At 39.4% G+C, this 26,766-nt stretch overlaps 1 protein-coding gene across 2 annotated transcripts; it reads right to left on the minus strand.

Annotated features, from left to right (window-relative positions):
* Positions 1 to 987: 987 nt before the first annotated feature.
* siae (sialic acid acetylesterase) lies at positions 988 to 26,766 on the minus strand. Of its 2 annotated transcripts, XM_002940008.5 has the most exons (10): positions 26,659 to 26,766; positions 21,393 to 21,557; positions 19,068 to 19,243; positions 18,052 to 18,190; positions 15,785 to 15,980; positions 14,984 to 15,081; positions 9,217 to 9,350; positions 7,116 to 7,270; positions 5,848 to 6,043; positions 988 to 3,872 (listed from the first exon to the last, which is right to left on the minus strand). In XM_002940008.5, the coding sequence occupies exons 1-10, from the start codon at positions 26,714 to 26,716 to the stop codon at positions 3,651 to 3,653; spliced, it is 1,539 nt and encodes a 512-aa protein (XP_002940054.1). In that variant the 5' UTR covers positions 26,717 to 26,766; the 3' UTR covers positions 988 to 3,650. The 2 variants fall into 2 exon arrangements, with proteins under 2 accessions (XP_002940054.1, XP_017951429.1); XM_018095940.2 differs by lacking the exons at positions 14,984 to 15,081; positions 15,785 to 15,980.

Consider the following 26,766-nt stretch of genomic DNA (forward strand, 5'->3'; position numbering starts at 1 on the left):
CTTGCAGTGTCTTCCACCAGTATAGAGACAGGCTCAGGAATAGGAGATTCCTGAAGTAATACATCACTGACCTTTGCCTAGCGCTGGGCAATAGTTTACCTGTAAGTACTGCCTCTGAGGAGTACCATCCAAGGGATGAAAGTGTCAAAAGCAATTCTGAAATAATTGATGTTTGTACCATCTTATCTTCACCCACAAAGAGTTGTAAATCAGTCAATAAAGAGTTATTTTGTTTTGGGAACCACTGGCACCCAAGTTATTTGAGAGATCAAGTTCAGTGTGTGAATCCAGTATGGTTAACCTTTCCTCCACCAGTACAGTGAGGGCCCACTGGAGAGGAAAGGGCTCTACGAGGAGTCCAAATTGGGTAAGAAAAGCAAGGTAGCAGAGAGTAGGCCATATGCAAAATAGTGTTACAAATTATTTACTGGTTTTGGCACTGACATAATATTAGCTATTTAAAGTCAGGATGCATTTGCTCTATGTAGTATGTCAATCAAAGGCTGATTGTTTTGGGCCCTTAAATATGGACATTATTTTGTGCATTTGAGACACAGGTTTGGGTGCAATGAAGCATTTGAGCTGACTGATTCCATTCTATTCTGCCTAGTTTTATCCATGAGCATTCAAAGCTTTGTTTTAGCACAGACACTTTTCATTGTGTTTTAAAACCATTTATTCTGCTGTATTTTATAATACATTTCATGCATTATAACAAGGGGTGGGGGCAAACTAAGGATAGGCATAAGAGGCAAGTACCAAAGGGACAATGTTGGGGGAAGCACATACTGCTTCTACCTACCCATAGTTTAGCTTTCTGCAAGTGAAGCCATCTGCTAATGCATAATGGATGCAATGTACAATGTATGGTCAATCAAAACTGTGCCTATTTGCCCCCCTGCATGGCCACTGGCAAGAAAGTGCTGTTTAAATATATTGCTACTATATACAAAAATGGTGATAATAATAATAAACAACTCAAAATCGTTACCTTTTGTTTAATTTCTTTATTTTCAAAATGTTAACATGACAATTAACAGTATGCAAGCAGGCATTAAGGGTGAATGATCACATCACGGATAAACTATTTCTTTGATAGAAACTATATGTGTTTGCAGACACTTTTGTGAATTTGTCGTTAAAATGACATTTATATGTCGTTTTAACGACATTTTTTCTGACATTTTCAAAATGGAGTAAAGCTCAGTGTAACTCTGTTAGATCAATTCTAAACCTTTCCGTTTTGTTTGGTTTCACCTAATCTCCAATTAACACCTCTGGTAGAGGCCCCATTGGGGGATCAGTAACATATTAATGGGGATTAGCAGACTATTGTTAGGGGACAAGTTTCTGTCTAACCATAGAACAATAGGCACAAATAGCCTCATTAACATTTTATAAACAAGTAAAACTCTGATTAAAAAAAAGTTTAATTTATATCTTATATATAAAAAGATTTTACCTGCATTGTTATGCTATTTTAAGCTTAATCAATGAGCCAATAATAACATTTTGTGTGAATATATTGTAAACATTTTTATTGAAAGGAAAAGTAAAGCCTCCCGGGCAAATTTTTAGTTTTAGCAGCAGTGCCCCCTCTTTAATCACTTCACTGACATTTGCCCCAACTTATCTGTGCCCCCATAGCGTGTCCAGAACTACAGAGCTGCCTGACAGCATTGGTCCCCCACCTGTTCCCAGCCGCCATCTTGGTGATTAGCAAACAGCACATGCACACTGGCACCCAAACTTAGATTTTGGGGTACAGGGTTTGACTGGCCCAACAGGGCACTCGATAAAGACCCGGTGGTTCCCAGTCCTGTTGGACCTCATTTTACTTGGCATGTTGGTGTGTGGCCCAGATTGCTGCTGACCAGTAATGAGTAGGGGCTAGAGAAGAAGGTATTCAGACCCTTAAATCTTGTTACAGAAGTGGAATTACACAGAAATATAGAAAACATTAGAAAGCCCAGATTGTTCTGAAAAAAATGATGTATAGTTTCCCTGGGCAAACTAAAATTACCCCTCAGGAAATGCTCCCAATGTGAAATGACAAATAGCATATGAAATACAAAATCCTGTTGGTAAAACCCTTACCCCAAGGCTCCTGTAGCTGTGGGACTGAGTTTGATGGCACCGACACATTTACTAACAGCTAAAGGCAAATTCATTAAAAAAAATGTCAGGAAAATGACAAAATCTGAAAACTGTCTGTTTAAAAGATGAATTCACAAAAGTGGAGATTTATGAATTAGGTGGAAAATCTGACAAATCTATCTCCACTTTTATTTTGTCTCAATATCACCACTTTTGTGAATTCCCCCCCATGTCTCTGTACTCAATTTACTATAAACTGAACATAGCAAATAAAAGACAAATATTAGTCTTCACTGTTATTGTTATGGTTGTTTTATTGATTATCTTTCTGTTCAGACCCTCTCTAATCCATATTCCATTCTGTCTTTCTGCTGGCTGTCTGGTAGCTAGGGAAATGAACTCCAAGCAACCACATAGCAGTTAAATCTCCAAGCTTAAGAGCAAGCAGGAACAAAAGTAAATAATTAAAAAAACTAAACTTTAAACTGCCTTTGAATATTGCTGTCTGCATCATACTAAAAGTTAATATTGAGGTGAGCGTCAGTGTACCTTCCAACAGAGATTGTTCCTGTTCCAGTCCTCTTTTTTGGTGGGGAAAAACAAGACACTATACACTAAATCATATGTCCTATGTCCCTTACTATCTTCTGCACTTATCCTGGCCCCCAATGAACTCAGTATTGATAATACATAAATCTATCCACTACAAAGACCACATTACCTGTACCTGTTCTCTATGCCTTTCCATAGGGTATGAGCTGGGGGGCACTTGCTTCAAGCACGGCACTGATTTATAAATATCTAATTATGATTATACAGTGTGAAATCTGTTCTTTGTCAAACAGTGCATATGTTACAAAGCGTAATAATTTTCTATTGAAATATTCAATGCATGTAATAAAGCACCAATTTTGCAACAATTTTACATCACATTTTAATTCAGAAAAGAAAAATTTATGAATGGTTATGCTGTTTATAGATGCCAAGTCTAATCACCCATTTAGTGCAGAGAATAATATTAGAAATTTTAAAACATTTTATTTATGCAGTGCAAGGGCTTTGGTGTGTCACAACTTGTTTCAAAATATATTGGAGTGTCACATAGTGGTTTTGCATAGATATAATTGACACAAGCACAACCTCTCTCACCCTAACTCCTTTCAACTCCACTAATAGTCAGGGATTAATGCCTCTCTTACTCCAAGGAAAAGGAGTAATCACAAACAATGTATTACCTACATCCACTATGTAATACTGTGCCTCCAGGCACAATACTGTATGTGTGTAAGAAATTTAGAAGAGCTTGTGCTGAACATATCTTTTGCTTGTTGTAAATCTCTGCTTGTTGTTATTTCTTGATCTAAACAAGAATATTGAAACTACTCCATATTTGCTCCTCAGTTAGATTCTTTTGACTAAAACAATATGCAAAAAGTCTGTTTTGAGCACAAGGCCTATTCATCGGGTGTATTTTTAAATGTACAGTAATTATTTGTATCAAAAACAATGTTCTGAAACAGTTTATCATTGCCAGTATTTAATATCCCTGGTTTTTATTTCTTAAAATACTCTACAAAGAGAGGAGCGGGTAGTTTTTTCTGAATACTATAAATAGGGCACTTTTTGTATTCACAGGGCCAGTCCTCCCATGCATAGCGTATTCCTGAAATTTGTGAGCAGCCTTTAAAGTACACAGTGACCACGTTAGAACATGCTGATGTTACTGGCACAGGAAACCAGCCACCCACTGTTTCATCCTTTGAGTCACAAAGCACCTGGAATATAAATAATAAATTCACAATAAATGCCGTTAAACCAGACATAAGAAGGAATCATAAAACCCAGATTAACTAGAACTACCTCCCACAAATAATACTCTTTTATCAACCAATTGTAGCAATAAAATAAGATGGATAAAGCATTCAGCTACAGGTATGGGTTGTCTTATATGGAAACCCATTATCTAGAAAATCTCCAGATTACAGAAAGACCATCTCCCATAGGTTCCATTTTAGGCAAATACAGGGTATGGTACCCGTTAGCCAGAATGCTTGGGTTTTCCAGATAAGGGGTCTTTCCATAATTCGGATCGCCTAGCTTAAGTCTGCTTAAAAAATTATTTAAGCAGAAATTAAACCCAATAAGGATTAATTATATCTTAGTTGGGATCAAGTACAAGGTACTGTTTTATTTTTACAGAGAAAAAGGAAACCATTTCTAAAAATGTGAATTATTTGAATAAAATGAAGTCTATGGGAGATGACGTTTCCGTAATTCAGAGCTTTCTGGATAATGGGTTTCCAAATAAGGGGTCCAATACCTGTAATTTAATTTTTTAAAAATTATTTCCTTTTTGACAGTAATAATAAAACAGTACCTTGTACTTGATCCTAACTACATTGCAGAAATCCATATTGGACACAGACAAACCCTATTGGGTTTATGTAATGTCTAAATTACAGAAAGATCCCTTATGTGGAAAACCCCATGTCCCAAGCATTTCGGGATTATATATACTATACTTGTACTAAGTTTCTATTTTCTATAAGATATAAGATAACAGTATACCTCCCAACATTTTTTTAAGAGAAAGAGGGACAAAAATATGTGACGCGGGAAGTGCGGCGAATTTTTTTTGGCCACGCCTGGTTTGTGACCACGCCCCACATGCCACACCCACTTTACATGCCCCAGATGTGCCAGTTTAATCACCAAATAAAAAGAATAAAGGACATATTAACTTCAAAGGTGCCAGTATGACTACATTAAATTGATAAAGGGCATATTAACCCCAGACATCCCAGTAAAATTACTAAATTAAACTGATAAAGGGCATATCAACTTCAGACATGCCAACAGTTCTGTGCATTTGCCAAAGTTATAAACAGGGCCAATTCCAGTGGTACATAAATCGATGTTAATTCCTTCTATTCTTAATCAGTTGAAAGCAAAACAATATTAATGTACCACTAGAATTTCTAGCCATATTAACAAGGCCAGCCTAAGGTTCCCAAGACTTATAAGGGCCCCTTTTAAATGTCTGCTATATTTTGTGAACAGATCAGCGGCTCAGCGATACCTCTGTCTTCTCCTGCATGCTGTGCTCTGCCAGAGATTCCCAGGAGTGAGAGATATATGTTAGGGGTGGAAAGGTGAAACTGTCCAGCACACAAATAAAGGCAGCAGCCTCTTCTGCCTGATAAAAGACAGAGTGCACTCCCAGCTCCTGACCCGGTGAGCAGGAGCAAGGAGAGGAATGCACGCCAATGCCAATAGTTGACCCTTGCCTGTCACAAATGCTCCTCCCAGGACAATTAAACATCAAGGTAAACCTGTGAGCTTGAGTGTAGCAGGGGAGATTCAAGAGTTAAGGGGGTGGGTTTTTTTTTTCCGGGGCAGAGCAGGCACAGCAATCAATTAAATGGCAATGCTGAGAAGTGGCACATCTAACAATGAATCCAGGACAGCAGGCAGTGCCATAAATATCGGGACTGTCCCGCTAAAAAACATGACACCTTCAGCTCTAGTGCTTTAAATTTACCTGACTTTTCAGTTGGAAGTCTGTACATATGCTGGTAGTGGGCTGAATCCAGGATTCAATGCATCTCTATTGCAAGCAAACTCATTTCTCACTTTTAAAAATATAATTGTTTAAATTGTTCTATTTATTACTGGTGCAGTCTTCTATTGCTCTGAATTATGTCTATAATATGTTTTTGCAGTCACAAAACTTGTAGTGCAAGTTCTTACCTCAAAAATGCTGTCACTTAAATGAGTTATTAGAAGTTTCTGATCATATGTAATGTTTATATATGATTCTTTGTAAAATATTTCAAATTTGGTTGGAAATGGACCCTGAAAGGGAACATTTTTTTCACCATAAGCAATAGCTCTTGCTCCCAGATACAGTCGATATGCAACAGTTTGTTTGTCTCTTGGGTGAACACTGCAGAAAAAGATAGAGAAAGAAAGAGAAAGTGTAATCTACAGTTGTAATCTGATTCTGCTTGAGATTTAAACATACAAAATACACCTTGGGGCACATTTACTAACCCACGAACGGGCCGAATGCGTCCGATTGCGTTTTTTTCGTAATGATCGGTATTTGGCGATTTTTCGGAAAATTATCGCAACTTTTTCGTTGCCATTCCGAATGTTGCGCAAAATCTGGCGATTTTTTCGTAGTGTTAAAACTTGTGCGAAAAGTCGCGCCTTTTTCGTAGCCATTCCGAAAGTTGCGCAAAATGTTGCGATTTTTTCGTAGCGTTCGGATTCATTCAAGCTTCAGTATGGTGACTTTTCTTGGGCAAGGTTGGAGCTGCAGGGTGCCATTGAGTCCTATGGGAGGCTTCCAAAATCATGCTAAGTCTGAAAGTTTCGCCCGCCGCTTACGAGCGCTCAATACGAAAAAGTTGCGACAAGATACGAGCGAATCGTAATGGCTACGATAAACTCGCGTTTTTTCTCGCAAATTGTATTGGTAACAAAAAAGTCGTTGAAAAGGCGCCGAAAAAAATCGCAAAAAAATACAATAAAGTCGCAAAATGTTCGTTTTCCAATCGGAATTTTTCCAATTCGGATTCGAATTCGTGTCTTAGTAAATCAGCCCCCTCGTGTTTCACCACAAAATGATGCAATGAACCTTTTATAAAAAAATAATTTTAATGTACACTTTGTCCCCAGGTTTTGCATCTGCCACCCAGATGCTTCCAGAACAGAGTGTATAGAGAATAGAGTAAATACAGGAGTGGGACAGGAGTGACACATGAATGGCCATGAAGCTCAAGGGCCCCCCCTTAAAAAACAAGCACTTTTTTTATGCAAAGCTGCAGACCTGCTCATTGAATACCACTTTTTTATTATTATTATGTCTATTTTGTTGCACAATAAAACAGTTTAACATTACACTAAGTCAATTAATATAGTCTGGCTATATGACATCATTAATATTAATGATATGCATTGTTGTTTGGTAGTTTTTGTGCATATATAATAAAATGTTGTATATTTCACCATACCATCCATATGGAGAGTTATCATCCCCAAGATCCATTGCAACAGCCATAAATGTGTTATTCATCTTTGGATTAGGAGCATAACCATAATCAGCAGTTTGATGCCATCTAATGACAGGATAATTATCATTTTGCTGGCTTTTCTGATATGTAGATAACTGAAAAACACAAAGGAGCACATTTACTAAAATCCGTTGTTTTGGGGGCTTAAAACACAATATGGTATAAATTCAGAGTAACCACAATCATTTCTGATGTTCTAAAATGTCTCAACAATGCTTTTATTGTTCGTACGAAAATATTGCATTTGCATTCTGAAAGTCATTAAATTTTTGTGCCAAAACCTTTCTGGCTTGAAGCCTTCCATGTCTGGCTTTGGAAGCCTTCCATAGGAATCAATGGCACTCAACAGATCAGAGTCTCAACAGAAGTTTGTTTCCATGAATCCTTTTAATTTTTCCCAAACAGGAATTGCTCCAGCAGCCATTTTAGGAACATTGGCACTCTTGAAAAACAATAATGTGTTTAAGTTTGAGTTGAAACTGGTTGAACTAAAAACAATGATATGATTAACTTCCCCTTGAACTGGGTGAAACTGAAAACAATGAGGGGATTAATTTACCCTTGAAGGACAGGCTGTTACTGACTATTCCTCTATTCCTCTACTATTCTAAGCCTCTGTAGGACTCAATGGTACTTGACAGGTTAAACTCTTTGATTTTTGTAGAACATTTAAACTCTGTATCTATATGGAACTGTGTTAAATATACACTGCTCAAAAAAATAAAGGGAACACTTAAACAACACAATGTAACTCCAAGTCAATCACACAATCAACACAATGTAACTCCAAGTTAATCACACATTGTCAATTGATTGACAATCAATTTCATATGCTGTTGTGCAAATGGAATAGACAACAGGTGGAAATTATAGGCAATTAGCAAGACATCCCCAATAAAGGAGTGGTTCTGCAGGTGGTGACCACAGACCACTTCTCAGTTCCTATGCTTTCTGGCTGATGTTTTGGTCACTTTTGACTGCTGGTGGTCTTTTAACTCTAGTGGTAGCATGAGACGGAGTCTACAACCCACACAAATGGCTCAGGTAGTGCATCTCATCCAGGATGGCACATCAATTCGAGCTGTGGCAAGAAGGTTTGCTGTGTCTGTCAGCATAGTGTCCAGAGCATGGAGGCGCTACCAGGAGACAGGCCAGTACATCAGGAGACGTGGAGGAGGCTGAAGGAGGGCAACAACCCAGCAGCAGGGCCGCTACCTCCGCCTTTGTGCAAGGAGGAACAGGAGGAGCATTGCCAGAACCCTGTAAAATGACCTCCAGCAGGCCACAAATGTGCATGTGTCTGCTCAAACAGTCAGAAACAGACTCCATGAGGGTGGTATGAGGGCCCGATGTCCACAGGTGGGCGTTGTGCTTACAGCTCAACACCATGCGGGATGTTTGGCATTTGCCAGAGAACACCAAGATTGGCAAATTCGCCACTAGCACCCTGTGCTCTTCACAGATGAAAGCAGGTTCACACTGAGCACATGTGACAGACGTGACAGAGTCTGGAGACGCCGTGGAGAACGTTCTGCTGCCTGCAACATCCTCCAGCACGACCAGTTTGGCAGTGGGTCAGTAATGGTGTGGGGTGGCATTTCTTTGGGGGGCTGCACAGCCCTCCATGTGCTCACCAGAGGTAGCCTGACTGCCATTAGGTACCAAGATGAGATCCTCAGACCCCTTGTGAGACCATTTGCAGGTGCGGTTGGCCATGCTTAGCACAGTTCACCAAAGCACAATTTCACAGCTCTCCATTTAACTGTATAGGATTTGTAGAGCATATTTACCAAGAAGTAAGTACACCTAAAAAAAAGTTAGAGCTGTGAAATTTCCTTCTGGCTTAAATGCAACAACTAATTTACAGCAAACATAAAATGACTGTTTTGCAATTTAGAAGTAATGTTTTTCTTCAGCTACAAATAGCATTACAAGAAAAATGAGCAAAGCTTTTCCTTTGCTTTTTATAACAACATAAATAGAACACTGAGAGCTGCAGGATAAAATATGCTGCTATTCTGGGAACCATGCATATGATTACCTGAACAAATCCAAAGGGGAAGTATCTATCAGTCTGTCCATTTGTGCCTTCATGAAATGATAGTCTCCAGTCTTCTATGAGGGCTGGGAATGTGCAGTTATATAAGTCAGTGTTCATACCTGTGTTCTGCTCACCTGTTATACACAAAACAAAATGGGAGTTATCAGATTAATTAATTATTAATTATTATTCCAAGCAATATTCCTTACATCATATTTAAATTTTTCTTGTGCAAAGTTTTAGAAACAGGCAGAAAATCTGTTGGCATCACTTGACTGAAAGAAGCATTCACTGTATATTGTGTCACTGTCGAATGTGAGTGTATGAAACACGCTACTTTTTGTGCAAGCCATAATGTTTTGTGTGCACTGGCGTCACAGCAAGAGTATGCATGTGTCAGTGTACAGCTTAGAGCAAACGTTGGTCCATAGTGTGGTACAATACAAGAGGTATTTAAAAGGACTGGAAGAAAGCTACTAATTATAAGATATCTGCCACCGTTTGCCTTCAGCCATATAATCAGCTCAGAGAATATTTAGTCCCTGACAACTCATTATTTATGATATAATGGGTGCACTGGCTATTGCTATGATCTCTGGAAAATGTGTTGTCAGAAAAGGATCCGGGTGATTTTCACTGACTGTGTGTAAAAAAATAAACACACAAATATGCTTATCTCTAAACATGTACTGGTTTATTTATATAAAACCCTTCAGTTTATGCAGAAATGTAGATATATTAGTGAGGCCATTTATTATAATCTCAGGTAAAAGAGATTTATAAGTTGCCTGTAAAGATCCTTGCCTCCCATTTATATTGTTTCTCTAGTACAGTGCTGTCCAACTTATTACATGCAGTGGGCAAAATACTGTTTATAAATCATGTTTGAGGACCAGATTAAATTAAAATTATCATGTCATCCAATGAAGTTGATGAAGCCGGTAAGAGGCCATAAAAATACTTTGGAGGGACACTCCGGCTCATGGCCTCCAGTTGGACAACCCTGCTCTGGTAGATTTAAATATATTAAAAGGAGGCTATCACTACGGTGTTTTCAATAGATTTCATTATACATTTGGGGGCACATTTACTAATCCACGAACGTCCGAAAAAGCGTCCAAATGCGTTTTTTTCGCAATGATCGGTATTTTGCGATTTTTCCGTAAATTGTCGCGACTTTTTCGTAGCTGTTACGACTTTTTCGTAAACTGTCACGACTTGTGCGAATTGTCGCGACTTTTTCGTAGCCATCACGCCGAGTACGAAAGTTTTGAATTCATTCAAGCTTCAGTATCGTGACTTTCCTTGGGCCAGGTTGGAGCTGCAGAGTGCCATGGAGTCCTATGGGAGGCTTCCAAAATCATGCAAAGTCTGAAAGTTTTGCCCACCGTTTACGAGCGCTCAATACGAAAAAGTCACGATAATATACGAGCAAATCGCAACAGCTACGAAAAAGTCGCGACTTTTCGCGCAAGTCGTAACGGCTACGAAAAAATCTCAAATAATACAATAAAGTCACAAAATGTTCGTTTCCAATCCGAATTTTTCCCATTTGGATTCGGATTCGTGGATTAGTAAATGTGCCCCTAAAGGTGGCCATACACGCACCGATAATATCGTACGAAACCTCGTTTCGTACGATATTCAGCGCGTGTATGGTATGTCGGCGAGTCGACCGATATCGCAGGAAGCTGCTGATATCGGCCGACTCGCCGATCGGACCAGTTTGAAAATTTTGATCGGGCGCCATAGAAGGCGCCTGACCAAAATCTCCCTTCAGCGCTGAATCGGCAGAAGGAGGTAGAAATCCTATTGTTTCTACCTCCTTACCTGCCGATTCAGCCCTGAATGGTGTGTGGTGGATCTGACGATGTTTCGTGCGATGTTTCATGCGATGTTTCGTGGGATGTTCGTCAGATCGCCACGTGTATGGCCAGCTTTAGAGTTAACTATATTCATTTATACTTTCTGAGCCTATATTCTAATAACAAATAGATAACTAATTAATATTTTTAGTCATAAAATTTGCATTCTTTCTCAAGGTAAAATTAACTCTAACAGCATAGAGTTTAAATGATTTTTTATTTTGGAGATACAAATTACAGAAAGATCCCTTGTCCTAAAAACCCCCAGGTCCCATACCTGTAGCACATAATTCACACTGAAGCAAGGGGCAGGCTTTGCCTTGATTCACATGGAAGAGGTCACATTTGTTGTTCTGCTGGCAACATAAATGTCATTCAGACTGTTGCCAGAAAAATATCATGTGATCCTTGGTATTTGTGTTCATAAACAGGTTTGCTAACTTTATTATGATAAATGGATTACTCAGAACAGGGAGGCTCATAATGAGCCTGACTTACTAGCAAAGTGCATCTGCAAATATACAGAAAACAGGTTTTAAACTGTATAAAACAATTTAAAAAAATGTATATGTATATATATATTGAGGTGCATACAAATAAAAGGACTTAAATGCCAAATACAAATACACACTATTAACACATAATAATAAAAGCATTGCAGAAATATTACTTAAAATACCTAGAGTAAAATGGCACTTGCAATAGTAGAAACGGAGTTTGAACTGTACTGGGGGAAACCCAAACATTACCTGGTATTTAAATAAGAGGCAAAGGAACAATACTCATTAAGACCCCGGGGGGAGACAGTATCTAGAGTTCTAATCCAAAACATCTCCTTCTGAAGCAGCATGCAATCCCAATCACCCCCCTGTTGGGCTCTGGGATCAAATCTATTCCCATGAACTTCAAAGCTACTCTAGTTTTAGTCTGCTAAATAAATTGAAAAAGGGTTGCTATAAGTGTGCAGGGTGCACAACATGTAGATACATGGCACCAGGTAAATCATTTAGACATCCCCACTCTGGCAAAGAAATTAACATAAGGCACTGTATTTCCTGTACATCAACCCACGTGATCTATATAATTACTTGTCCCTGTGGTTTAACATATGTGGGCAAAACACAATATACTTTACGTGAGCAAATGGGAAATCACAGGTCTACCATTAAGAAAGCCTTTGAAACCGGCAAATCTGATTTACCCCTACCTAAGCATTTTTTAATGATGGGGCACAGGTTACCAGCTTTAAAGTTCATGGGAATAGATTTGATCCCAGAGCCCAACAGGGGGGGTGATTGGGATTCAGAAGGAGATGTTTTGGGTTAGAACTCTAGATACTGTCTTCCCCCGAGTATTATGAGTATTGTTCCTTTGCCTCTTATTTAAATACCAGGTAATGTTTGGGTTTCACCCAGTACACTTCAAATTCCGTTTCTACTATTGCAAGTGCCATTTTACTCTAGGTATTTTTAAGTAATTTTTCTGCAATGCTTTTATTATTATGTGTTAATAGTGTGTATTTGTATTTGGCATTTAAGTCCTTTTATTTGTATGCACCTCAATGGACTGCATTTTAACTGACATTGCACCATTCATTTGGAATCTAAGTTTTATACATTTTTATACACTATGATGTATTGCACTTTATCTTACGTTGCACTTTATAGAATATTATGCATTATGCACTTTATTTTACAGATTACCTGGAATTGTGATTGGTTTGATATCTGCTGGAACTGAGATCTTTTTTAAGGGTTAACACAGCCACTCCAGAGAGGGGTGTGGTTTGGTGGTGGTTAACTGGTGGGTGAGTCTTTATAAACACTGTTTGTTTGCTCATTTTATATCTTGATAAAGGTCCCGGGTGAGGACCGAAACGTCGATCTTTTTAAAACAGCATAAACAGCCGACGTTACGTTTCGGGCCACATTGGGACCTGGATTCAGTAAAAGTGTTGCTAAACAGAAAATGGTTTCTCTGTTCGAAGAGTTTAGCTGTCAGGTCCTGGAAGCTGGTATATTTTGGAATGAACAGGTAAGCCAGCTACTTAGGGTTGCCACCTGTCTGGTTTTGACCCAGACAGCCCAGTTTTCGGAAGGGCTGTCTGGGTCAAAACCTCAATTTAGAAAACCAGTCTAGACTCTTTCAGATTGACATGGCTATCAGCCCACATCATCATAGCCCCACCCATGTGACGCCATTTCCCCCCCCTCCACAGTGACAGGCCCCCTCAGGCCCACTGCCCGGGGTTAGCCACGGCAGAAAGTCGCAACCATACAGCTACTCCATTCTATTAGTCAAGCTCACATATTGGAACTCATTTTCCACAGGAAGGCTGTCCTATGGAAAGGTATTTAATTGCAATGGAAATAATGGAAGGTCTCTTTGAGCAGGCACAGAGCAGGATGGCTACCCAGGGTTGGACTGCAGTGTGTGAGGCCCACCAGGGCTACTACACCAGGAACCCCCACTACTACTTAGGAACCCTTACATCCCCTCTGGGTCCCCTGCTGCCTGCCCACTTAACCACCACCAGCCCCTTCTTCCCTGCGTGCGCACCTTATACTTACTTTTGCAGGCGGAATCAGGTCTGGGTTGGCGGGGCCCACCAGGTTTCTCCCAGTGTCCCGATGGCCTAGTCTTACCCTGTCTATGTTAGAACACCCAGAGGGGCTGGGGTGCTGTCTGCTACTGCAAGGATCCGAGAGAGTCTTTGACCCAGCATCCAAGAGACTGAGAGTTAATTAAGAAAATCCAGGAGGCTGAGCAATCCCTCAAAGGAAAGTTGGGAGAAACATTTATGTGTTTCTTACTGGTAGCACACAAGGGAACTTAGTGTAGTTAAGGACTTAGCAAGGAGGGCAGAATTTATTTTTATGATTTATATTTTGTATGCTGAAATGGGCACCCCTGTGTTTCAATAAACTGCAAGCTTACAGTACATATCAAGGTAATTGTAATTTATTAATGCCCCAGATGAAAGGGCTAACAGTAAGGGGTACACAATTATACCCCTTATTATCATACCCATTAGTGCTTATTCAACTTGCTTCCCACACCTCATAATGCATAGGTCTTTACACTCCAGACATGCTCCCTTAATTCAGGGAAGGGTGGTAAAGTGCAAAAGATATGGCAAATTGCTCCATTTTGTGGACACTGTTATTAAGGCAAGCTGTGCATCCTGCTAAAATCTTGTTTCTGTGCCAGTTTGGAGGGACCTGATACTCATATCCATGCACTGATTACACAATTAGATGGTGAGGAGGAAGGGGGAATGTGAGAAGTGCAGTGACATCTAAGAAGTTCTGAATTGAAAGTAACTGTGTGCCCCACCCCTATGCCTAAGGTATAGAGGCAGGTCAGGCAATGTATGATTGACAGCTGGGACTTTTAAATGCTTACATAATGGGTATAGATGTGTTAATAAAAAAATGACTTTGGGTTACATGTTTAATTTGAAAAGGGCTTTTATTATACAGCTTTTTATGTCTGGGTGACAGGTCCACTTTAATGTAGTTAAGAATAGTTGCTTTTTCTACATTGGTACCAATATATCAGAGTTACTGGCACACATATTGCACTAACCCCCATTTCACAAGGTAATTGGTCTCCAAGTCAGAAGTGGCCCCACAATAAGATCTGCACCATCTATCGGCGCTGGTTTAATCAGGACACGCACCCTAGACAACTCATCTGGCCTCCTTGCCCACCCCCTGCATGTGCATAAGTGAACGAGAAAAAGAAACCATGCAGCCGTGCTAAAGACGGTGGGGGGGACATGCAGATAGTGGCCAAACTAGAAGTAGATGAAAAAGGTACATGCCTAGTGACCTCCCCCATATATATATTTAAAAAATGATTGATTTGTTTAAAACAGCTTGAATGGGAGAACAACTTACCTTGATACCAAATAGCTCCTTTAATAGTCATATTGAGCAAAGGGTGTATCATTGCATTCCACAGTACCGTGTAGTTACAAGGCCCTGCGTACATTGACCTTTTAAAATAAAGTTATTTGAGACATGAATGGCATATGTTGTATAGACTGAACAGCTGATTAAAATAAAATAAGATAACTGTGCTGATCAAAACGCACAAGAACCTGCATCAATCCAAAGCACAATGCGCATGTGCAGGGCAGAAAGCTATAAAGCTACAAGGGAAAGGTAAGACTGCATGGGGCTTACTCTGTTTATTCTCATTCCAAGCAGGCAATGCTACATAGCATAGAGTGAAACACTCTATCATTATTTGGGTAAGATTTATCATTCTTTTGCATTCATGCAAGAAACAGAATGTTCTAAAGAAAAAACAAACAAAAATACCACTGCCCTGGCTGGTGACCAGTTGTATTGTGTGCTGAGATTGTATTCTGAGATTTTTTTTAAATAAACAATTTTAACAGCATCATTTACATTGTGATGGTCCAGTTTTGTGCCAGCTTGTTTTTTCCTCTAAGCTAATGGGGCTGGGGAATTGAACCCTGTTGGTCTGATGAATGGAATCTGGAACCCTGTTCTAACTAGTGAATTCACCAAACAACTGCTTACTTAAATTATCATGGAATATAATTTAATAAAAGGTCACAAAGTTGTAGTAACCTAAACCAACCAACCAGATGGTTCCTTTCAAATGTGTGACCAGTATTTTGATTTAATCAGAATTATGCTATCATCTGCACTGGACATAGAATACTTTACCTACTAGAGGCACATTCCATATGTTGAGAAAGCCCACATTTTTGTAGTGCTCTTTTCGAGGACCAAGCCTCAACAGGCGTTCCTCCCCATACAGACTCCACTAATCCAATAGGATACTTCAGTCTGCGTGACAAATGTCGACCAAACAGCCAGCATACAGCAGAAAAATATGTAAACTCGCCATTTCCAAGATTTTCTTTTTAAAAGGCAAACAGACATGGATAAAAGATTAAATCAAACCTAAGAACAAACACCAAACTGCATTACAGCAGTATTTTACCTTTAAAATAGTTTGTCTAAAACAGAGCTCAGAAAAACAAACTGCTGAAAACAAAGGCAATATTTAATGCACCCCAAACATTGTATTTTTTTTTTTAATAAATACAATTTTTAACAGTTTACTAAATTATACATGTTTTAGCTGATACTGAAGAATTAATGTTACATGTTTATAAGTTTATTAAAACCTTGGGATACAGGTATGGCATCCATTATCTGGAAATACAGAATACTCTGTATTACGGGAAGGCCATCTCCCATAGATTCCATTTTAATCGAATAATTAAATTTTTAAAAAATGATTCCCTTTTTCTCTGTAATAATAAAACTGTAGCTTGTACTTGATCCCAACTAAGACAGAATGAATTCTTATTGGAGTCAAAACAATCCTATCAGGTTTATTTAATGTTTACCGTATACACTCGAGTATAAGCCGAGTTTTTCAGCACTAAAAATGTGCTCAAAATGTAAGCCTCGGCTTATACTCGCGCATATACTAGAATTTATACGGTAAATCGATGACATGCGCGCTTGAATATTCCACTTGAATATACCGCGGCAGAGGGACCGCTGCACTAGAGCGAGAGGCAGAGGGACCTAGACGCTACGTTAGGAACATGCAGGCACCCCAGAATCAGTTGGTACTTTTCCTCCACTTGAATCTACCGCTGCACTACAGCGAGAGGCAGAGGGACCTAGACGCTACCGGGAAGGAACATGCACCCTAGCTTCCGCCCTCCACTCTGTAGTATGTAGCTAGCTGACAGCAAGGGGCCCGGTAATCCAAGTAAGTGAAGCACAGTCGGCCCTCCATAATGCCCAAAACTCACTGGGCCTGGGAAGGCCATTGCCCCCTCCCCCCTTACCAAATGGCCGCCCTGCCCAATATTTGCTACAGGCAACGGTGGTGTGAATGTTCGTTTAAGCAGAGTAGGGGGAGGGTGTTTGATGCGCTATGGTAACCCTGGTTTTCTGTCAGTCCCCGCGATCTAGCATTACCATGCACCCCCGGGGGAAGCTCCCCTTTATTTACCCCAGGCCGCCAGCGTTCCTATTACTGTAACCCCCAGTCAGAGGCGAGGTGAGTTAATGGCATTCCCAGTGTCTTCCTCTCTGTATTTTTGTGCCAGGAACTCCTCTGCCCTAGCAATCATGCCGGGGGCATTGTGTAGCTCTGTACAGTGGGAGCAGCAAGCCTGAGCATTCAGTCCCCTGTACGGAAAGGCAATAATACACAAACTGAAGGGGGGGGTAGGCTTTATACATAAATGCTAGTGACTCCCAGCACCCTTGGACTGCTGTTAGTGTGGGGATGTGGGAGTAGTAGTTCATTCTCTCACATATAGGTGTGTAGGCACCATCTCAGTGCATTGTGCTTGGGTCTGAGCTTTCAGAAGGAGCCAGCGCTACACATTAGAACTGCTTTGAGGTAACCTATTGTTTCTCCTACTCCCATGTAACTGGGGGTGTCGGCTTATACTCGAGTCAATAAGTTTTTCCAGTTTTCTTAGGTAAAATTAGGTACATTGGCTTATATTCGGATCGGCTTATACTCGAGTATATACGGTAATTAAATTTAGTAGAGTTAGGGGATAATTTATCAATGGTCGAGGGACCGATATCGGCAGCTAGAATTGGCCGGTTTATGGCCACCTTTAAGCAGCTTCAACAGATATTTATAAATAAATAATAATAATAAGGTTATTAGTACATATAATATAATAATACATTCAATATAGAAAAAGGTTTTGTTAACTGTCTATAAAAATATACACATGAAGCCTAATACCACAAATTAAAATATATACATGGAGACAGATAATTCTCTTGGCACAAAATGACCTATGGCATCAAGTGTTACAGCTATAAGTGAAGTAAACATTAAACCACATAAATAAGGTGTATTTTACCTTTACTAATTACCAGCTATTCAAAAGGTAGATCAAATTATAGAATTATCCAAAAGCCTTGTGAGAATGAATTCTTACCAGGGGTTGGTGCTGACCATTGTAAGTCTACCTTTGCAAGGTCATCAAGTTCCTCTAGAGATACTTCTAATGCTGCAGTAAATAATCTAATGGTAGGATAGTCAGCAGCTTTTGCCAGTTCTTCACTAGCATTAAATACCTATTTTTTTTAAAAAAAAGCAAAGATATATGAAATTATATATATATAAATATATACAAAAAATACAGCTCATCCCATGAATCAATCAAAACTAATTGGGTGCATGTAGGTGAGTGGCTTGTATTATATACTATACACATTACCAAAGCACTCCATTATAAAGCTTCAAGAGTAAATTAAAAACCAATTTTGCACACACTGAAGGAAAAATGTCTGCATTTTAGTGAAAAGAGACATGTTTAGTTACACGGTTTGTACAAAGTATGCATAAGCTGACGCGCCCCCTCAAGGCAGTGTCCTTGCGTCAGTCCTAACCTAGCGAAAAAAGAGAATATATTTTCTTTGGGGGGAGAAAGACCATACCTGCTTTTCTCTTTATATGGCATGACCTATTCCAAATAAACCATTCAGTGATTAAGCGAATAAATACCTTCTTAGCTGCAAGGCTATCCTTAAAGGGGTGGGGTTGGGAGAGCAAGTATTCAATTAGGGAAAAGCCACTTCCCCTTACCATACAAATATATACAAAAAATACAGCTCATCCCATGAATCAATCAAAACTAATTGGGTGCATGTAGGTGAGTGGCTTGTATAGTATATAATACAAGCCATCCCATGAATCAATCAAAACTAACTGGGTGCATGTAGGTGAGTGGCTTGTATAGTATATAATACAAGCCACTCACCTAAAAGTTTTGGATACTGGCACAGAGTATATCCATTCTGTTACACCTTGCCACTACCAAAAAAGACTGGGTCACCTGTGTAGGGAAACAAAGTAAAAAAAATAAGGGTATCTGTTCAAAGTGACTGTTGAGAAGTTAGGAGATGAAACCCTGAAACATTCATTGCTTTTCTTGACTTATATATAACCTACCTGTGAAACAGTCATCTCCATATTGCTCTGTCCACTACAAAGCCAAACATCACCAAATAAAAGGTCATGCAATGCCAAGTCAGTAATATCTTTTTGGTAACGTTGCTGGGCAAGTAACCAGTAGGGCCCTCCATGATCAACAGGATCCAGCAGTACTTTCCAGACACCTGCATCATCTAGCAGAGAAAGAAACAACATTATTTACTAAACTAATTTGTGACTGAAAAGACAAAACACTACTACAGGTGCTACATTCATAGAATAAAAAGCAGTTTTGTCTATACCACTTGAATTGAGGGGTCCATACATGTCTATATCTACTATCTATGCTATTCTGGATAGACCGACAAAAAAAAAATGGATAGGAAAAGAAGATGAGAGATGACCTTGCAATAAATATAAAAATTGGTATTCATTTAAAATGAAACACTGTACCTGGTCTTAAGCGAGGGGGGTGTTATAAAAAGGGATTCCTTTGCAATATTTGTAGGGGAGTTACTAATGGCAGCAGATATGAAGTAAAAATGTGGTAATGAGCATGAAATGTGAAGATTTTATATTGGGTTATTAAAGGGGTCCATAGTAGGCTTACTGTCCAAAGCCAGACCTAATAGGTGGTGACAAAAAGTGCAAAGTTATAACAAGTGTAATGTAAGATACAGGCTTAGTTAATGCTACAGTCTGTTTATATGCTATTGGTTTCAAGACCAAGATCGAAACCTGCTCTGTGCATTTGAGAAAACAAGTTGAAATAGGGTTTACAAAACAAAAAGTCAATTGCTTGGTATGAGCAATTGCAAAGATGTCAGAACACCTATAAATGACAACACTTAGGTTAGCGACAAACATAAATTAGAAATCTAATCACAAAAGAGCAGCAGTATAGCAGTTCCTATTATGCCTATAGTTTATTGTGCATAATGTGCAGCCACAGACTGAACAATAATAATCATTCTTTGCGTTTGACTTCTGCTCTTTGACACAATGGATATGAACAGGACACCTCTCTATTTCTTGTTGCATTAAATATATGTGTGCTCTAGCTACTTATTTCATTAACCAATTATACCCCTCAGTGTGGCAGAGGAACAATAATGCACTGCAACAATAAATGTGCGACAAACTGAACAGTGAAGTGTTTAAGCGAAACATGGGCTTCTACGACATTCCCCAGCTAAAATGTGTGATATCATTTTAGCATGGTCTTCCCTGCACAGCATGGCTTACAAATTATGCAATTCCCTTTTGAGGAGGTAGACCCATTGCCCCAAGGTCATGCAGAGGCAAAAAGAAGAAATGAATAGTACAATGTATAATGGAATGAATTTAAGCCAAAAGAAACATGTTTGTTCTTTCAGGAAAATGTTGGAAATAATAAAAAACTCATTTGGGTGTGAACATTCCTAACAAAGAAAAAATAATGAAATAATGGTTACTCTAATGTCAATAGTGTCAAGTCGTGTCCTGTTTGGTTCTACTCTGCAGTCACTTTGTGAGGTCCGATTCGCCCATGCTTTTTCCATCTGCTCTATTAGTCATTCACAATCTATTCTCCATTCCTGTGAAGCTGTTCTCTTATGTGCTGAAAAGTCTATATAATTACCTATATACATACTCCAATGACGCAAACTAAATATCAGTATATCAGTCAGTGGGTTTGTTCTTGAAGTGGTGAGTTAGAAACTTGCTTACAAAATAAAGTTGGTCCTCCCATTTTGTCTCTCTGTTAGTCATTTTATCTTTTGGAATTTATCTCAATGGAATTTTAAGGAACCTCAATATTAGGGAGGCACGGAATCCAGTTTTTCGGGTTTGGCCGAACCCCCAAATCCAAATACCGAACCAAATCTGAATCCTACTTAGCATACGCTGCGTTCTTACTTTTCCCCTTCCAAATCCTAATTAGCACATGCTAATTATGGTTTGAATTCAGTTCGGCCAGGACCGTGGATTCGGGGCAAATTCGAACCATGCTGAAAAAGGCCGATTCCTGGCCGAATACCGAACCGATTCCTGGATTTGGTGCATCCCTACTCAATATACAGATTGCTTGTGTTGTACTTCTAAGAAAGAATTTGACTTTTGACAGTTTCTGTATGGTCCATTCCAGTTATCAGCTAGTCTAGCTTTGAGATTAGTACATCTCCAATACTGCATGCAGAGATGAATGTACCAAAAATGGTAAAGCATAGTAAAGGATCAGAAAGTATCAACAAAATGTAGCAAATCTGGTCTTTACTAATTATACATAATTCTATTGAACCTATTGACTTTTAGTTTAACTGTATATTTTAAGCTGTCATAGGTGAAAATGTGGATTCTTACCATTTATGGGTACAGACTTTTTTGAAATGGTGTCAGACCCATTAAAAAGAGAGACTGTGACTGCAGCTCCAACTTCACCATAGCCCCATATAACAGCTTGTGAGGGCTTCTGTTGCAAAACCATGTGGCTGGCATAATAAGATGCAAATCTGAATGAAGCACAATCTACAATGCATAAACATATATGTTATAACTACAAGTCAACATAGCCATGTATATAATGTTAAATATCATATATATATATATATATATATATATATATATATATATATATATATATATATACACACACATACAATTGATACAGGATTGGAAAAGGAAATAATAGTTTGTTAAGTTAAAATAATAATCTTGCATTAGTAGGTGGACAGATTTTGACAAGCAGTAAAGCTGGGTGCCACATAAAGACCCTCAAAAACAATTTGCAAACATACAACATGCTGAGATGCATTTTGGCCCTTCATATATGAGGAGTAAATTCTAATGACAGCAGTGCTGATTGGACCCAGGAAAAGCACATCATAAAATGCAGGAACTCATAGAATTTGGTGAGACCAAAAGAAGAAGCACCAAATTTTTACCATATGTAGCCTAAAGGGATAGGAACCAGTCACACATGGCATACCATCCACTTCTCTCTGCCTGCATTTTGTAGGCAGGCAGAGAGAAACGGATCCGCTCCTATACTTCTCTGTGTCTAACTGCACGGACAGGCATAGTGTCGACCTGAGAGCAGCTACACAGAGCAGAGATTGTCCTAAAAATGTATGCTTTCACATTTTCCAGGATGATCTCTGCTCTGTGTAGCTGCACCCAGGTCAATGCTATGCCTATGAGTGCAGCTAGACTCAGGGGAGTATAGAAGCGGATCTGCTCCTCTCCCCCTGCCTACAAAAAGCAGGCAGAAAGAAGTGTACAGTACACCATGGGGCATATTTATTATGCTGTGTAAAAAACGGAGAGAAAATTTGCCACACATCGCCAGGCTTTGCCATGTAAAAACGGCGTAAAATTGGCGTAATTTTTTTACGCGTTTTTTCTTCCACCGGAACTTATGGAAAATAACAGCGTAATATCTGGTGTTCAGACGGAGATCTTTTCCATTTATTTTACACAGCTTTTTCCTCCGTTTTTTCGGCGAATTAGTTTTACACAGCATAATAAATACGCCCCTTTGTGTGTGTGTGGCCTTAAAACCTTGTTTCCTGAATTTTAGATAATTACAACTGAACATCAATTTTTAAAGGATAAGGAAAGGCTAATTTACTTTAAGATGCCAAAATGTTAGGCACCTCTCAATGAATTAAATTAAATTAAATTGTATGTTTTTTCCTCAAAGCTGGTGCTCCTTTTGTCATTAAAGCTTTCCTCCTTCTGCTGAGGGTATATTACTATTACATCTGCTTTGATATTTAATTCAGAATACACTTATTAAAAATGTGTTTGCTTTTAAAGGAATAAGCTTATGATATAATCATCCTGGATAGTTTTATAAGGTCAACCATTTAAAAATAAGCAGTATTTAGGCTATATTTACAAAAATACCAGGTATTCTAGTGATTGAAATTCATTCATGTAGCACATTTTTGCACCCCAAATTAAAGGGTTGATTTGATGTGATTCTTATTGGTGGTTTTATTTACATCATATGCCAAACTAGGTTAAATACATAACTGCAAGTTAGCATTTCATGTCATCCAATTATTACCACAACCCTTTTAAATCGAATACCACTTTATATCAACCATTATTAGTTATTTATATGTTGTTTGCATTAGAAATGCATGCTAAGCACATAAAAGACATTAGTGCATTTTTGCCAGTTACATATGCAACCTTCTATTCTAGTTCCATAAAATTAAAATCTAATTACTCAAGTACAACAGCTTTAGGCCCCGGGTCAGGGCAGTCCTCCGAGAAGATATGCTGCCATTGTTTTGCTAAGGTTAATGCGTGTGATACAAGCAGTTAATAAATACAATTGTCCAAAACATTTTGTAAACTATGCTACACTTGTCATAGTTAATAGGTCAGAGGTAATATTTTCTCCCTCACAAATTAATTGTGTGAGGGTCCACTATGTGCCCAAGCAAAATAAAATAAAAGGGCTATTTTTCACATGTTTCCCTAACATGCACTTTGCAGAGCTCTCAGCCCTAGGAGACTGTCTCCTGGGGAATTGCACTATGTGCACCGCACCCTGTCTATAAGACGTCATTGCACATGCGAAAAATGGGGTGACATCATAGAAAACTCACTGCGTGTGTGCAGTATGCATTCAAGAGACCTATCAGAAGACCGGTTACCGGAGACACTGTCCCTGTTAGTGCTGAACTGAAGTGGCCCAAGAAACAGCCCCTTGTGACCATAGCCTTATTGCAGTGGCACACAGGGAGATTAATCGCCCATGAATAATCTTCACTATTGTGGACGACTAATTTCCCCGACATGCCAATTCCACCAGCAAGAATGTGGGCAAAGAAACAGCCCCTCGTGACCGTAGCCTTAGGGCAGTGGCACACAGGGAGATTAGTCACCCGCGATAAATCTTCACTATTGTGGGGGACTAATCTCCCTGACATCCCATCCCATCGGCAAGATGGTAAATCACCGGTGGGATGGTAAACGCATCACTTCGGTCGCCCGAAGTTGCCTCACAAGGAAACTTTGGGGCGACTTCGGAAAACCGTACCGATGCGTATGCCATCCCACCAGCAATTTACATTTTTGTCAGGGAGATTAGTTGCCCACAATAGTGAAGATTTATCGTGGGCAACTAATCTCCCAGTGTGTCACTGCCCTTAGACTTATTTTGTTATAAAAACAGAAGTGTTAAAGATAAAAATAATCAAGGCAGCTGTAGACTCGAGTGGGAACTATGCAGTGGAATCACAGAATGGTTAAGATTCATCTTGTAATTGGCTGTAAGCTAAAAAGATAGTAGGACTGCTCTAATAAAGATACTATGACTTTTGTTCCAGAAAAAGGTGCCAACCCCAATTACAGACTCCATATTTCAGAATAACTTAAGAGGCATAAAGGAATCCTGGCCGCTCACATAGCAATAGCGACCTATTACATACCAAGACTGACAAGCCTCAGGCTCAAATAAAATTTGAGGGGAATTCCAAAAATTGGTAATTTTACTCCCGAGTAAACAACCTATAGCAACCTCTACAGCAGGCAACTAATTCCTGAAACTGCTTTCCCACCAGCAGTAATGTAAATTGCCATTGGGAAAACATTTGTGTCACTAAGGGCTCTGGCACACGGGGAGATTAGTCGCCCGCGGCAAAACTCCCTGTTCACGGGCGACTAATCTCCCCGAGTTGCCTACCCCTGCCATCCCACCGGCGAACATGTAAGTCGCCGGCGGGATGGCAGACGCGGCGGGGCGATTTCAGGAAATTGCTGAAAAAGACTCGCAAGTCTTTTTCGCCGATTTGGGCGAAATCGCGCCGCCGCGTCTGCCATCCCGCCGGCGACTTACATGTTCGCCGGTGGGATGGCAGGGGTAGGCAACTCGGGGAGATTAGTCGCCCGCGAACAGGGAGTTTTGCCGCGGGCGACTAATCTCCCCGTGTGCCAGAGCCCTAAGTTGTCCAAAGTTTCCTTGTTAGGCAACATCAGAAAAACAAAGCAACACCTGTGGGAAAGCATTTACAGGAGACTAGTCACCTGCAGTGGAGGATATTTATTGTGGTGACTAATCTCATCTGCCATTGCCCTTACAGTCAAATGTTTGATAACACTAGAAAAACAAAAAAATCACAGTTATCTGAACAACAATGTTTTTTGCAATTAAGCCCATCAATGCAAAAATATATTTTTATGTAAATAAAAAATAGCTGGAGTAATAAAGATTTAACAGCTTTATGAAGACGATGTATTAATACAGAAAATTCAAATTGTCCTCCAAAAGAGGAAATCTAATGCCTATAAGTACACATTCACCATACCCACTAACTTTTCTGATCTGATGTTATTTTAATGATAATATTTTTTTCTCTAATTTCAATTTACTCCACTACTTTGAAATCCATCCCCCTTAAATTAACTCTCTTTCCCTATAGAGCTATGTAAACAACTATGATTGTACAAGGAAAGGCTAAATCACTGGGGGTGCCAAAATGTAATTGCTTACCTGATACCCCTGGCCAGTGCTCTTGTAAGGGCCGTGGCAGACGGGGAGATTAGTTGCCGCGCAAGAAATCTCCCTTGTCTCTGGTGACTAATCTCCTTGAGAGGAAAGTTCGGTGATTTCGGCGCCGCGTATGCCATCCCACCGGCGATTTACATTCTCGTTGGTGGGATGGCATATCGGGGAGATTAGTCGCCCGCAACAAAGGAGATTTGTCGCGGGCAACTAATCTCCCCGTCTGTCACGGCCCTTAGGAAAAAACTGCACCAGCCCGGGGTATATGCGAGAGTGTGTTCCTCTTACTTCTGTCTTCAGAATCCCAGGGCTGATGCATGTACAGTTGAATGAAAAGCCAGCTTTTTTATTAAAGTCGGGTTTTCACTCTACTGCGCACGCACAGAGACCAAAGAAGGAGCGCTTGCCCAAATACATCCCTTCTCCTTTAAGGCAGGATTAATTATTAAACATTTCAGCATATGCATGCATTAAACACATTTGCTTTCCAATAGAATTGTTTTTAGAAACATATAAAGACAACTGATAACCTGTTTTTTCCTCATTTCAATCAGATACCCAAACACAGAGGTGTCAACATTCCTGGACCAGCACCTCAGTAGTTAGTGTTGACAGCTTTGCAAACAGGCATTTATTAAAAATGTATATAAATATTCTTATAAAGAAACATTGAGGACCACAGTTAATTGGTTCTTATTTCTGGTGTCTCATTGCCCCATAAAGTGTCTCACTAAAAGTTCAGAACCCATACCATATCCCACAAAACTGTGATTAGAGATCCCACAGAAAAACAGTAACACAATAAATATTTATCAATCACTTTTGACACCAATGTGTCAAAAGCAGGGTGCCAACCCAGTTTACAGAGCAAATACTACACAGATGTCAACTAACCCCATGTCGTTACGGAGATAATGATCCACTCCAGGTTTCAGGTTTACCATTTTTTAAGATTATAAAATCCATAACAGGATCATTATCACACTAATAATGCAGTTTAGTTGATATCTCTGTTTAGTGTTCATGAAGATTATCCCCCTATATAATTCAATTATTGAATTGATTGAAATTAGTGAATTTTGATTCAGTAAAATGGCACAAAAGTCATACCTGTAATGCAGATAAAATAACAAAGGAGCAGGAACTGGCAAGCGTGTAGCAGCTTCATTTTAACTGCAGTTGTATAAGGAAGTGCTGCTGGTAATAAGGAGCATTGTG

Source organism: Xenopus tropicalis, chromosome 7 (assembly GCF_000004195.4).
Source record: "Xenopus tropicalis strain Nigerian chromosome 7, UCB_Xtro_10.0, whole genome shotgun sequence".
NCBI lineage: Eukaryota > Metazoa > Chordata > Amphibia > Anura > Pipidae > Xenopus > Xenopus tropicalis.

Bases quoted from the DNA above. Each gene is read 5' to 3' on its own strand.
- siae (XM_002940008.5), bottom strand. From the start codon at position 26,716: ATGAAGCTGCTACACGCTTGCCAGTTCCTGCTCCTTTGTTATTTTATC. The intron at 19,244-21,392 runs GTAAGAATCCAC...TTTCTCTGCTAG, and splicing joins AAAGTCTGTACCCATAAATG to ATGATGCAGGTGTCTGGAAA. The intron at 7,271-9,216 runs GTAATCATATGC...TGTGTTTTTCAG, and splicing joins TCCCCTTTGGATTTGTTCAG to TTATCTACATATCAGAAAAG.